Below are 14,919 nucleotides of genomic sequence, written 5' to 3' on the forward strand. Positions count from 1 at the left end.
TTTGTTTTTTTTTAACTTTTGCTAATCTTTTAATCTATTTATATATGGATACCAAAACTATAAGGGCTATTTACCAGATTCATTATTGAGGTCACTACCATTCTTTTTACATTCATCATCAAAATTTTCCTTGCAAAATTTTCGTAACTGAGTAAACTCTTCTTTCAAATATGTGTTAAGAATTTCTTCGCCAGTAACCAATTTAAAGTTGCATAAATAAAGAAATCCCATTTCAATCTTAAATAAATCTTTCAAGTTGACACCACCGACTGTAGCAAATGATTTCTGCTTCTGATACACATCTTCCAAAATTTTTGTCAGACTCCTTATCAGAGCCAAAATCAAGCGATGAACATTATAATCCGTTAGACGAACAATATCAAGTAAAATGCATAACTTAAAAATCAAATATGCCGAGTGTATATATACCAGAACCGAGGTTGATGACGAATACGTCTTTATTCTCATTAAAAATTGTTCTATTGAAAGGGCTGGAATACTCACTAAATTAAACGACTTTAGCAAGAGGGCATTTTGGCTGCTAACTTTATTAGCGAGATGGTACTCTATTTCAGTACGTAGTCTGTGAGAGTCTTGTAACGTTATTTGATTAGAAACCTTCTCAATTGACGTATTCTTTATTAATTCATGGATACGAATATAAGGTGGATCAATATCACCTAAAGCTTCATTTTCTGCATTTCCGTTCAATATATGATCCTCAATTTTATCTTCATTGAACAACGAATCGGGTGTTCTATCTTTTATGAAGTCATCATTGGTCCCCTCAAAATTATTATGTAGCCTAGCAAATTTCAACGGTGGAGAGACTGAAGGACTACGTAATTTCTCTGTCGGTATCTTCTTAGTATCAGCACATCCATTCTTTTTCTCTCCATGTAAAATATCGATGTCCACCAGAAGCTTTTCCAATTGTTGCCTTCTAAATTTCTTAAATAACAATTCGTCCGCCTGTAACTTTATTAAATCTTGCAAACAAGAGCTAAATATAGCTATTGCGTGGAATGCATTTAATTTATTGATGTCTTTCAAGCCATGCTCCAAATCAAACGCTAATTCGCTAATATCAATGTCTTCTAATGAACATGGCTCATCAACAAATGTTTCCTGTGGTGGTTTTAATCGTATGTCGCTACTATCCATACTTTTCAACTAAACAATAGATTCAATAATTAACAAAACTATATTCTAATACTTGATTAAGCTTTAGTGATATTATATTGCGGTGCAAATATAGCTATTTTACGCAACGAGTGATTGAATAAATATGTTGTATTTAGTATATTCTCTTGCGTCTAGTGTTTACAGTCAATTTTTCTAAATATAATCGCGAATTTTTTTATGACTTAAATTACAGGTGATTAGATCTATAAATGAAAATTATATACGCTTTTTCTTACCGAAAGCTTCACTATTCCCGTCACTAGAGCCTAAAGATCTTTTCTTACCTTCTCTCGAAAAGTATTCCTTCTTACGCTCTTTTTCTTTTTCTTTTCTAATTTCTTGCTTCTTTGCCATAGCTTTCAATTTATCTTTGAACTTTTCATCCTTCTTTGCCTTCCTCTTCGTGTCTTTTTCCTTTCTAACAGTGGCGATCTTTTGCATCAAGTCTCTAGCTTTCTTTTCTTCACCTCCTAAAACAACAGCTCTCTTTGACATATATGTTTGTTTCTTTTGAGGTTTCATTTCATGTATTTGAGACTTGAACGGTAAAGTAGTTTTGATTGACTTTGGAACTCTTAATGGGTTAAACTTTCTTTCAGTTCTTTCGATCTTTTTATAAGCACTATCAGCATTTAATGGTGTAGCTACTCCACGTTCTGCTCTAACTTGACCTGTTAATCTCATACCTTGCCATTCAGAATGTTGACTTAATAATAATGACGTGACAGGATTGTAAAACTTTTTGACCTTAACCGGATACCATGTCTTTAAGAAAATAGTATCGGACATAAGAATTTTATCTTCAAAGGTAGCTCTGAAGTGGCCTTCAGGTTTAGACAAGGCTCTTTTAATTTCACCTCTAATCCCAGAAACAGTTCTTATGGATGCTCCTTCAAACTTAGCAACTTCCAAAGAATTGGAAAACATGTCCTTTATAAATGCAGTATTACGGAAAATCTTGTAAGGATGACCAACCAATTTCAACTTCTTTACAATTTCAACCGATGAATTTAAGTCTTCCACAATACCTGTAGCAGCGATCCTAAATGAACCCGTTGTTGATGAGTTTGATACTATATTGAAGCCGACAAATGTTGTATTTGGTGCAACCAAAGGTCCATAAAATGATGCAAAACAGTAAGCATGCTCTGGTGTGTATTTAAGCATTCTATTACGTGTTCTGGAGTCAGATGTGGTATAAATTGGCAATGTTTGAAATCTTCTCCATCCCAAAGATAAAATCAATGGATCTTGAGATTTCAAGATCTTCTTATGCCAACGATGTCTTCTTATTCTAACATTCATGATACCAAATCTCGATTCTGTTGCTAATAAACCACCTAATACAATTGGATATTCAGGTTGCAAATTTTCAATGAATTCACATGGTAAATTAGAAAATACCAACTTTACGTAGGAACCTGCTTTATAACCTTCAATCCTAATTCTAGTTGCAGAATCCATCTCCTCAAATTCCGCTTTATTTATTTCTAATTGTTTAGCCATCTTGTTTTTCTGGAATTCGTACCAAGTGTCGGCTTCAGTATCGCCCTCTGGGTCATCAACACCAAACTCGCGATCTTCTTCTTCTTCAAACTGCAACTTTAATTTAGCTTTATTTGCTGCATTTAATTTTCTCTTCTCTTCTGTTGTCAAGTTTTCAAGTTCTTTGCTTTCTTCTTCGTCTTCTTCATCTTCATCTAATCCTAACTCTGCTTTCTCTTCTTCAGCATCGAAGTCTGCAAATTCATCATCATCATTCTGATCCAGCTTCTTGTCTATATTCTCATCAGAATTTCCTGATTCCAAATCTTCAAAATCACCATATACTTCTTCATCGTCATCTTCTTCATTTGTTCCGTCTTGACCGTCTTTATTCTCGTCATTCAATTTTGGTGCTGCTAAAAACTTCGATTTTAATATTCTGTACCCATTCTCATATTCATCATCATCATCTTCAATGGTAGAAGTATTAAATTTCTCTTTGAGTTCTTCGAGAGGAGGATAAGAAGGAATGAACTGATCTAAATCTTGAGAAGAATCCTTAATGTCTTTCTTTCGGAAGAAAGCATCATCTTCCTCTTCAATATCTTCTTCTTCGCTATCCTCGTCTATATTTGTAGCTTTCCACTTTTTAATGACATCTGATGGATCAATGTTTTGTAAGTATAACAATTTGTTGATGTCCCATTTTCTTTGAACAGAACCATTTAATCTAGACGCAGCCAACTTGTAGTCATTACCATTTTCTTCATCAGAAGATAAATACGAATCTTCTGCAAATTCTAATTCTTTTTCATTATATTTATCATTGTTGAAATCAACTTCAACTAATTTAGGTTCTTCAGATTCTGAATCATATCCACGCTCTTCGTCATCCGATAAATTGTCGAATTCATCATCTTCTGCTAAAGACTTGCCATAGAGACGGGCTGACCTCATAGATGTTCTTCCCGTATTTCTTGGAGCTTCTTCAAGTTCATCGTCTTCTGATAACAAACCTTTCTCTTCCTCACTTTCATCTTCATCTTCATTACGATTTAATTCCTTAGAACTAGAGAATAATCTTAAACCAGGACCATCTTCAAATCTTTCTTTCATTGTCTTTTGTACTTCTTGCAAATCTGTCACTAATTTTTCCCCTTCTCCTGCTTCTTCTCCTTTTATGAAATTTTCTTTATCACCCATGTCAATATATACTGCATCCTTATCGACTAAAACACCTCCTACATCAGACATTGGGGCATAAATAATTTTTTGTTTATCCTCCAATCTCTTACGTCTTCTCGTGGTTTTTGCTTGAATCTCACCCGACTCAGCGGCAAGCTTTGCCTTTTCTCGTTCTATTTCATCTAACTTCTGTTCAAAATATGGAGTTGGGCAAGGGTCTGGTAATTTTTCAACAGAGTGGACATAATGATCACCCACACCAGCAATATGAACGTGAGCATTCACGGACGGTAATGGAGTACCGTGCAAGTAGCCATAAATAGCCACTTTTCTATCACATTTTGGGTTTTCGGCAATTTCTTGAGGATGCGTAAGATCAGTTACTCTATCAGCCAATAAGTAAGGGTGCTCATTTCTCCATTTCAAAGGTCTAAACTTCATGACAGATATGAAACGAGTCAAATTAAGAATTTCTCTATCAGGATAACGACCATTTATAACTCCTGATAAATAGAATAACTTAGCACCTTGATATACTTCAGTCCAGAAACGATGCTTCAATCTCTTCTTAGATGTTCTTAAAGTGGATTGAGATTTAAACAAATCTAAATGCGTAGCAACCCCTAAAACTCTAGGCATACCATGATGCTGAGCAACATTCAAGAATTCCATAGTTTCCATTTCTAATCCAAAATTACCATCAACAAGTAATAAGACTAAGTCAGCAATTTTTGCCGCATCGACCATTGAGTTCAAATCATTTCCAACTTCAATGAACGTTAATCTTCTTCTTTTACCACTTACAACGGTAATTGGTCCTTTAATTTCGGTCAATGACGTCTTTGCAAGCCTTCTTATTAATGATTTAATTAATGTTGATTTACCAGTTCCTGGTGGTCCTACCACTGCTACAATAACTGGTGGTGGATCATCATCGGGAGTCCTATCAACCATTGGAACATGTAATTTCCTCTCATTAACTTCCAGCGATCTCTTTGCCATTCTTTCCAACTTTCTTGGTGCGCTTACCGCAAATGCTTTCTTATTCTGTCCATGTTGATGCAATTTCTGCTTAGCAGTGGTCTTTCTAGTGCCACCTCGATGGGCCTTATTTGACTGCTGCGTGCCGTCCATTAAATCTTTCTATTATAAATGAGCAGCTAGACTAGAAAATCAATTAAAATCCAATATATACAAGTATAAGTAATCTAAAGTGAACAAAATGCAATGGAAGAGTATGTGTTTAGGCCTCATCGTTTTTCAGCTGCTGCTTAAAAAAAAAATTTGATGCTCTTCCCTCGGATATCAGGTGATGAAAGGTCGGAATGATAATATTCAATTACCGCAAAAACTACTTAGATGATTGTAATTGTCTTTACCATTATTTTGATATCAATTAGCCGATGTTCAGGTTATTGTTTAGTTTATTCCTTTCTATAGGTCTCATAAAAGCCACTTGGTATTTTAAAGAGCCAAAAATTTGTAATCCAAAACAAAATGGTCTTCTTCCATTTACTGGTTTCAAAGTATATCGTCAGTACAAGATAGAAGGTTACTTTCCTACGTCCTTACATTTTCTTACAATTACACATTGTGACCACGGCATGCCTGACTATGAAAAACAAGTTTTGACCGGATCCAGTATTGACATAGATTGGAACAAACCATTCTGTGTTTTAAAGCCAGATTTGGGAAATAAACTACTCCCAAAGCCAACTGATAAAGTCTTCAATTTATACCACGATAACAACAATTCTTCACGAGAAAACAAGAAATATAATGATATGTCTCTTGACAGCTCTTTGGAAGAACAATCTGTTACCCCTTCTGAGCTGTTTAAATCTAGAATATCAGAAGTTGGAAGAAACTTGAATAATTTGTTCGGAACTTCTGTGGACAATGCCTTGGAAAAAGTTATTAATGGCAAGCATGTTCAGTACACAAGCAAAAAGGCAACAGATCACGTTGAAGATATCCGCAGCTCTGATCCACGGTCTTCTTTGGAGTGGGAGTCGAGAAACTTGGTGTGTTACAAAATGGCACGCAGAAAGAAGTACGCCAAAAGAAATATTCTTTTCTACATTCCGTATACATTTGTAGGAGGATTATTCGAATGTGCTATTCCTGATAATAGGAAAAAGGAAATCTTTCAAGAGTTTCAATCTGGGGACTTCTTGAAGAATTTCGATTTTAGATGTGATAAATCACTAGCTACTCCGGTGTCGCCTTTGGTTGCTCAAGACAGCACTAAACAATGGTTAGAGACAAAGTTTAATCCATTAAACCCAGTATTAATTCAAAGAATTCCTTATTTATCAACGGCCTCGATATTTGACATAAGATTTTCGACCAGTGATACGCCTGATATGCTTCAAGACACCTGGGCAAGCCAAATAGATGTTAATGAGGAATATACTTACACGGATCTTGAGTTAAACGTAATTTCACAAGCAATCGCTTTATCAGCAGATTATTTTCATAAAACATTTCGTCCTTTGGATTTATCTGGGGTATTTCATGATTTGGTTCTTTTGAAATCATCTGATGGTCTACAAAATTCGCATGTAGCAATTCGAAACTTCATCATGAGTACTTTTAAGAAATTGTCTTTCGATCAGAAAATAAATATGTTATTATCTTCAAGAAAGGCAGAAGAAGCCATGCTCCATTTACGTAAATTACAAAGAATGTGGGATAACCTAGTCGATTAGATCGTAAACATACAATAGATATAAATATAAGTATTAATATTCATACATAATAAACAGTGCTTCATATTCTAAAAGCAAAAATATAAACTAAAGAATAAAATAAAATAGTGTACAGTTATTGAAATTTGAAATGTGTCTTAAAGAATATCATTCGTGTTCGTTGGTTGATTATTGGAATATGATGAGAATCCACCAGCTGAAATATTTGAATCGTGTCTATAATGTTGGTTAATTGGAGTAGCCGAATTATCTTTTGGGAATGAACGTGGTTTAGTATTTACAACATCCTTTTCCTCATCTGCATAATTATCTTGATTATCATCTAATAAGGTATCACTAATTCTTGTGATCTTACTATTTTTAGTATTCTTATCAGTAGGAGTTCCCTTTTCACCCTTGCCAGCTTTGAATGACAAACCTCTAGATAATTTTCCTTTCAATTTTGAGCCTATTGTCTGTGGTTGTTGTCCTGTATCATTAGAATTTTCACTAGAATTTATTTCGTTTACTTCGAACTTTTCTTGTTCAAGCGATGGTGTTAAATGATTTTTCTGGTCGTTAGATGATGACGAAATGTTATTCAATTTATACATTTCTGACTCCCAATTGTTTGAATGATCTTGTGCAGCCAATCCCAATGCCAATAACTCATTAGCACCTTGATTATCTTGTTTATTGTTGTAAGATCTGTGTTTAACAGAACTCATTCTTTGGAATGAGGTTCTGTCATCTCTAGCTGGAGCAAATCTTGCATCTGGATTCTTCGATATCAAAATGAAGGTAATGAAAGCAATAATCATCATCAATAAGCAAAATGAGAAAGCAGCATTCAAAATAAAAAATACCCAACCCATGATAGAAGACACAGGAGCGGGTTGGCCAAACAAATCGGAGAAAAACAAGAACAAGAAGGAATTGACAGTTACCACGACTGAAATAAGATAATTGAGGATGTTTGTAGGCTTGTTCAAGTAGGGCGCCTGTATAATCAAATAAATTGTGTAAGCCAAATCAAGAATAAAGATTACTAAGGCTGATACTTTACCGGAATATTGACATAAACCAATAAAAATAGCTTTTAACAAATTATAACCAATTAGAACGATACCAAACCAATATTTTTCTGCCTGGAACATAGTATAACAGAAACCGTATTTGTTTAAGACTTTTGAGTCACCATACAACACAGCAGCTGGGTTATTATACTCTTTAATGGACAGGCTTGCTAACTTTACAACTCTCCAATAAGAGTATACTACAACACCAAGTACCAAAATTAACAGTATTACCGCCAAAACAATAAGTGCTGGGGAATCATTTTGGGTAAATTCCCATAATGATAAAATTACCAATTGAGTGAATCCAATATAGAGATATCTTAACAAGGAACCTTTCAAAATGAGTCTGAAGGAAGATCTAAAGTGGCTTAACCTATTTGGATTAATCTTCTTAAATCTAATTAACAAATCAAGGATCTGCTTAGTAAAAATAAGAATTATAACCAATAGGTAGCCAAAGAAAACGAAAAATGTAAATCCTGTGGCAACAATTGAAGTAGGTTCAATATGCGAGTTATAACCTATTCTTTTAATACCCCTTAAAACGATCAAATTAGAATTTGACTGAAGTGAAAAATCTAACGATCTTTTCGCATAATTAACAATTCTATTGTTACTGGCAAATTCATGAACATCCCTTAAATGATTCAAAGCTCTTTGAACTAATATTTGCGAAGTTGTACCCGTGAAGTACAAAGTTGGCGAGCCACCAGTACTTTGGACATACCATCTGAAAATTTCTTGCATGAATTTGACTCTAATTAAACCCATGGACCAAGCGAGGTTTTCCGCCCAAGCCGACGCAATAGGAGGAACTCTTTCAACATTCTGCATGGATACAACAACAACCGATTGAAAGTACAAGAACAAAGAAACTGAGTTAGCAGATATATTAGTAGCTGCCGTAGAGTTACCAAAAGTTGATAAAACGGCCGCGATCAATAATCCCAACCCTGCAATAACAGCAGTAGCCCATTTAGCACCTGTTTGTTCTACAGTCTTCCCATTTGTAAAACTTGCTTGCATACATGATAACTGCTTTCCGTCCGATTGGTCCTTCACAATAACTTTCACCACTGCGTCGATGTCCGGAACTGTGTACGCTATGCCTGGGATCTCTTTCACATATTCCTCGCTAATGTACTCAATACTCTCAACTTGCATGGTCCCAGGATAAATTGGACAGAACTGCTTCCACCCCAAAGAACACATATCCACGTTCTTTTCGATAATTAAAAACCCGTAGGCATAAACCTGGACAAACGCTTCCACCTTGGCATTGATCTCAGTTGTTAAATCAATACTGTATTTCAACGACCTATCGTCCGGATTGAACGTCACATTGAAGTAAGTTGGCGAAATTTGCGAATTATCCATACATGTCACCAACGAAGTAGCCGAAAGTGATCTTTTCCCCATAACACCCGCCATTTGCCAGAACCACGTCAATAGTATTAACACTTTAGAGATAGTTTTCATCTTAGCGTAATCTAATGTATCAAAACCTTATAATAACCTTATACTGATATTTTTCAGAAATCTTCACTTCTAGTTGTTAGATATATCGATCTTGCAATTTGCTCCTTTTTTTCACTTGATCTACTGACTAGGAGATAGAATATAAAACCAGAAATTCCTGTTTAAAGCGAACGCAAATAAGGTGTTGGTATGTTTTGTATTAATACCCTTAGATCAATAACTTGAACAATTTTTCCAGTTATTTAACCCTGAAAATATTACTACTTATCCGCCTAAATCAACAAGGACCAAAGTTTTTTATTATAATTTTTACCAGGTTATGAGAAATGCCACGTCCTAAATTTATCAAAAGGATTTTCGAAGGGGCAGTGATTACCACAATAACGCGCTCGTGTATATATAGGCCAAATATCTAAGCATAATATTACGATAGCATAATAAATAGATTCTATGAACGGATTATTGTCTTTAACTCTTACTAGGCGCTATATATAGATTTTATGTACTGGGGAACCTGTAGAGATATATATTTGGTATGGAAATATAAGCCTGGGGAATTAATTTGGCATAGAAATGCCATGATCCCTGTCTATACAGGGGTCCATCGATGAAGAAGTAAATGCGAGACTGATGAGAAAAAAATAATAGGGTGACATGTGCATGAGCAAGTACAATATAGATGAAAAACAAGGACATAATTATAAAGAAGTCAACTAATTTATGCTAATATATACGGAGAGAATTATCAGAATAGCAGAAAGAAAATCATAAGTGATATTCGACCATTCTTGCTTGGTCCACTTTAACTAATAAAGCATCACCCCATACAGCTTTGATGACGTCCCAAAATTCACGAGCGTAGTGAATAGTGATTCCGTATTTGTCGAACCAGAATTTCTCTGGCTCGGATCTTTTGAAGTCATATTTGTTTTCGTTGTCGAGTAATAAATCGTTCAATTGGTTGAAATCATTGGTGGACCTGCAATATTCCTCGATCAAGTCTTTACGGTTTTCTCTTGGGACTATCACACGCTTGATACCGTTTAAATGAGCACCTAATATTTTTTCTTTGATACCACCGATAGGCAATACCAATCCCCTCAAAGTGATTTCACCTGTCATGGCTGTATCCAATGGAACGGGTTTTTCCAAAATCAATGATAAGAACAGTAAGGCCATAGTAATGCCCGCTGATGGACCATCTTTTTGAATTGAACCCAGTGGTACATGCAAATGTATTTCCATATTGTTGACTTTGTCAATTAGACTTTCATTAAGATTTCTGTCAATCAAATTCAACAAATTTTTGTAGATTATCAGCTTAATAAATGTTAAACCGATTTTTGCGCTCTCCATTAAGACATCCCCTAATCTACCAGTCATATTGAGAGATGATGTACCTGATTTGCCCTCGTGGTTAAACCCTATACTTTCAAATACCAATACGGAACCTGATCCATCGGTATTATACGATAATCCGTTCACAACTCCACATTTTGCTGATTCTATTGGGGACTCGAATAATTCGGTTGATAAATTCGCGAAAGGTAACCCTAAATACTTGGGTAAGTCTTCAATTTCAACCTTAGGTTGATATTCGCTCAACTTATCCAAGCTTTGAGAGTATTCTACTGCTTTGAATCTACAGATTCTTCCTAAGCTCCTCTCAAAATTTCTCACCCCGGCTTCTCTGGTATAATCAAGGATCACCTTGCGCATAACTGATTTCTCGAGGTCGATCAAATCAGCCTGGGGAATACCGTTTCTTTTGATTTGTCTTGGCAAAAGATACTTTTCTCCAATAACCAACTTCTCATCATAATCGTACGCTCCCACTTCGATCATCTCCAACCTATCTAACAATGGTCTAGATAAATTATATGCTTCATTTGCAGTACAAATAAACATGACTTGAGACAAATCAACCGGGAATCCCAAGTAATGATCAATAAAGGATGTGTTCTGCTCAGGATCTAAGACTTCTAATAAGGCTGCTGATGGATCTCCATTGAATTTATTGACACCATTGTTGCCTCCAATAATCTTGTCAATTTCATCCAAAAGAATGACTGGGTTCATAGATCTTGATTTCCTTAAGGATTGAATAATAACCCCTGGCATTGCACCAACATATGTACGTCTATGGCCTCTAATTTCAGACTCATCCTTGATACCTCCTAAAGAAACTCTCTGGAAGTTACGGCCTAATGCTTTAGCGATAGATTTCGCCAATGATGTTTTACCAGTTCCGGGTGGGCCAACTAACATTATAATTGGGGATTTATTATTTTTCGAAACCATAAGAGACTTATTTAATAAATTTTTCTCTATCGTTGTCAAAGATTTAGATTTCTTATTTTTGTTTCTTGCCGTTTCATGGGCAACTGATGTCTCATCATTATTAGCGATAACAATTGAATCATCAGCTCTAGTGAAATTCTTTTCTCCCTTCTCTTTATCACTCTTATTGTTGGAAGGTGATTCATTTTTGTTCGATTTTTTGTTTTCTGATTCTATCTTTTCAAATTCCTTCTCAGCATTAATTCCTAGAAGCTTTAACACTACCAAATACTGAATTAATCTTGTTTTAACGTGTTGTAATCCATAATGATCGTTATCCAATTGCTTTTTAGCGAAATCTAGGTCAATATCCTTGTTAGACTTAAACCTTGTAACATACCTGTCCCATGGAATATCTGCCACAATTTCCAAATAATTCCTAATTACATGGAAATCTGAGTTACCTGGTGGTGATGATTTAATCCTCTTATAGTCCTTCACAATAAGTCTTTTTGTATCGGAAGATAAAGTAGTAATATTTGGTAATTTACCTTTAATAAAACTGGTGATGGCTCTTAATTCATCTTCGTCATCATCATCTTCATCGTCATATTCATCGTTACTTTCATTTCCATCGTGGTTCATTGGCAGCTTAGCAGACTTATTGCTATTGTTGCCACGGCGAACAAGTTGGCGAGAGGGATTTTGATTTGTTTTGATATCTTTACCGGGTTTATTAGTCATACCTTCTAAAATTAATCTAATAGACTTTAGTTGACTTGCAACCACATTAGCCCTTTGAATATTAGTCGCTTCATTGTAGAACCAATGATTAATAAATTTGTTATTCTCTTTCAAATTAGAAAACACTTGAATCATAGATTCAAGCATCAAATTTGCTTCATTAACTCTATCAGTAGCATTAAAGTCTTTTAGTAACTTCAATTTTTCGTGATTTGGGAATGGTATAATTGCGCAGGTTAAATCAATTAACCTTAAAAAAGTCTTGTTGTCGATCTTAGTATTCGAAGAGGAATTGAAAGTTCCGAATAACTTTTGTAAACTAATATAAGCCTTTGTAAAATCTTTTGAACCTGCCAAATGTAAATAAAGCGAGTTGGCTAAAGGATTTAATGTCAATAAATCGCCATTCTGCCTTAAATCTTTTGATTGTTTCCCTTTCTTTGCTAATGAAGCAGCAATAGATAAAGCCTGACGATAATCAACAATGAATTCATCAATAGATTTAAATAACCTTAAAGCTTTGGTATTCAAAACATCATACTGGCTGGCTACATCATCAATATTAGCATTCCAGTCAATATCTACCAAAGCTTCATTCGTTTGAGATGGCTTAACCTTACTATGTTTGATACCTCTAGTTAGGGCTTGTAGTGTTAACTTAATATTGCTCGTGTCATCAACCATACCAATAACTCGAGCAATTGTAACAATATTTTCATATTCATCATCAGATGAACCTTGTGGTTCTCTTATCTTTTCCAAGTTTGGATTTATTGCTAAAACTAACCAATCAAACTCATTTTGAAGGTCTAATTCTCCTCTTGAGTCATCACTTTTACCTTTGAATTTTTGTTCATATTGATAAAACTTTTTAATACCAGCTACAGCATCCTCTGAAATTGGGGTTGGCATATACCTAGATTCGGTTTCATCTTTTTCATCTTGCTTACCATCGAAATCATATTCATTGAGTAGATTCGTTATCAAGGAAACATTTGAAACTTGACTTTTAAATCGTGATAGCAAAGTAGCTGCCTTGAATCTAGAGAATGTGACATTATAAATTATCCCCGGCAATAATACTAAATTAGAGTCCAATTTATAAGTTGGCAAAACAACTTGTTGTTTGAAGTCTGTGTTATTTTGCTCGTTAGATTTGTATCTGGCCATCTTTATGATATACTAATTATACTAGCCTTAGGTATTTAGAAAGAAGTAAACTTGCCACCAATAAATAGGTTCTTATGATTATGAGAACTAAATTTTGTGGAGAGATTTGCTGATTAGAGAAAGCCGAGGAAGTTCTCAAAAATGACTCGACCCTTCAAACGAGCTAACATATAGAAAGCGCATGGTATCCTCAAATCATGCCTATTACTTCAAAATCAGGTCCAAGTGTACTTCCGTTGTAGAATTTGATAATATTATTGATTTCAAGTTCAATTAATTAATCAAATACATGTCTTCTCTCTTTGTTAAATTGCAAGTTTTGTAGCTTCAATCCTATTTTATTACGTGAACTAGATATGCTGGTGATGTAAATTTAATTTAGTCTAAATTAAGCTTAGGTTAATAACATATAACTACAACTTAGAGCCGCCGATAAATATATATATAACCTAGGAAATTATTAGTATCCCTTTTAAATATTAGCATATGTGGCAATATATCTTCTAAATACAACAAAGTCTATAAGACGTCTTTTAAATTAATTTGGCCCGTACCTCTTGCTAAAGGTTGTGGTTGGTTTTCACTCTTTTTCCATCCAATCATGAATATAACACTGAAAGTAGCAGGTAAAGTAACGTTTCCATGTTCATCAGTTTCGCCGTGTAATGCCTTATAAATCTCGTTAGCTGCTAACATCACATCTCTTGGTAAAAAGTTTGATCTCGATAATACAGAATTTTGTTCACCCATCAGCTGTAAATCTTTACAAACTGAAGCTATGTCTGGAAATCCTCCAACTACGATATCTTCTGAGTCGATAGTTAACATGCTAAACCCTGCCCTGTTTAAAAGAGAACCAACGTCATTCAAATGCACTAAGGGTGACATTCTTGGAGACATTCCGCCCTTTCTTTCCAATTCAGCCAACTGCAATGAAGTTCTCAACTCATATAACGTATCTCCACCAAATAAGGTACCCATGAATAATCCGTCTGGCTTCAATACACGATTTATATTTGCCAAAGTACCTGGCAAATCATTAATCCAATGTAAAGATAAATTTGAAATTACTGCATCATATTGATTTGATTCCTCTAAGCATTCATGGTCGAAAGCTTCTTCATCTCCTACATTACGGATAATCTTTCCTTCAAATTGAGAATTGAATGGTTGTTCAATATCTCTAAAAAGAATGTCCTTTGATGAGTCAAGCATGACTAATTCTTTGATTTTTGATCTTATAGTCTTCTTGTCATTATTAAGTTGTTTGCAAATCTCTATATCAGCAGAGTCCGCTGTCTCAGGTACCTTCGATTCCTCAAATAGGTTTTTTATTAAATTACCCAGGTGGGACCCAAAATCCAATAACCTATCAAAGTCCCTTGTGATGAATGCCAATCTTTCTATAGTCCTAATTGCCACCTCATCTCTTAAATACTCTACTTTACGAGATTCTTGTGGATTAAGCTTTGGTGTTCTTGATCTTTGTAGTAATTTTGCAGATCTGTCAAATACATTAAATTGTTGTTTCTGTCTAGCTGCATTCTCTGATGCTGATGTCGCTAATAGACGTTTGCTGGTTAACGATTTAAACATTCTAAATCTTCTGACACCAAAAAGAG

General features: G+C 34.8%; 6 protein-coding genes across 6 annotated transcripts; 1 reads left to right on the forward strand and 5 right to left on the reverse strand.

The window, feature by feature from the left end:
- Window positions 1-66: 66 nt before the first annotated feature.
- Window positions 67-1,164, reverse strand: AC631_04638 (uncharacterized protein; the record flags this gene model as incomplete). Its single annotated transcript, XM_015613467.1, has 1 exon — window positions 67-1,164. One exon carries the CDS (start codon window positions 1,162-1,164, stop codon window positions 67-69), a length of 1,098 nt encoding a protein of 365 aa, XP_015465694.1.
- A 237-nt stretch (window positions 1,165-1,401) lies between these two features.
- Window positions 1,402-4,989, reverse strand: BMS1 (GTPase; the record flags this gene model as incomplete). Its single annotated transcript, XM_015613468.1, has 1 exon — window positions 1,402-4,989. The coding sequence occupies one exon, from the start codon at window positions 4,987-4,989 to the stop codon at window positions 1,402-1,404; it is 3,588 nt and encodes a 1,195-aa protein (XP_015465695.1).
- Window positions 4,990-5,459: 470 nt separating this feature from the next.
- Window positions 5,460-6,566, forward strand: AC631_04640 (uncharacterized protein; the record flags this gene model as incomplete). The annotated part of the gene is made up of 1 exon (XM_015613469.1): window positions 5,460-6,566. One exon carries the CDS (start codon window positions 5,460-5,462, stop codon window positions 6,564-6,566), a length of 1,107 nt encoding a protein of 368 aa, XP_015465696.1.
- A 137-nt stretch (window positions 6,567-6,703) lies between these two features.
- Window positions 6,704-9,103, reverse strand: FLC1 (putative flavin adenine dinucleotide transporter; the record flags this gene model as incomplete). The annotated part of the gene is made up of 1 exon (XM_015613470.1): window positions 6,704-9,103. The coding sequence occupies one exon, from the start codon at window positions 9,101-9,103 to the stop codon at window positions 6,704-6,706; it is 2,400 nt and encodes a 799-aa protein (XP_015465697.1).
- A 765-nt stretch (window positions 9,104-9,868) lies between these two features.
- AC631_04642 (uncharacterized protein) lies at window positions 9,869-13,297 on the reverse strand (the record flags this gene model as incomplete). The annotated part of the gene is made up of 1 exon (XM_015613471.1): window positions 9,869-13,297. The coding sequence occupies one exon, from the start codon at window positions 13,295-13,297 to the stop codon at window positions 9,869-9,871; it is 3,429 nt and encodes a 1,142-aa protein (XP_015465698.1).
- A 519-nt stretch (window positions 13,298-13,816) lies between these two features.
- On the reverse strand, window positions 13,817-14,893 carry AC631_04643 (uncharacterized protein; the record flags this gene model as incomplete). Its single annotated transcript, XM_015613472.1, has 1 exon — window positions 13,817-14,893. One exon carries the CDS (start codon window positions 14,891-14,893, stop codon window positions 13,817-13,819), a length of 1,077 nt encoding a protein of 358 aa, XP_015465699.1.
- Between the last annotated feature and the right edge of the window lie 26 nt (window positions 14,894-14,919).

The sequence above is a fragment of the Debaryomyces fabryi genome, assembly GCF_001447935.2.
Source record: "Debaryomyces fabryi strain CBS 789 chromosome Unknown contig00132, whole genome shotgun sequence".
In the NCBI taxonomy this organism is placed as follows: Eukaryota; Fungi; Ascomycota; class Pichiomycetes; order Serinales; family Debaryomycetaceae; genus Debaryomyces; species Debaryomyces fabryi.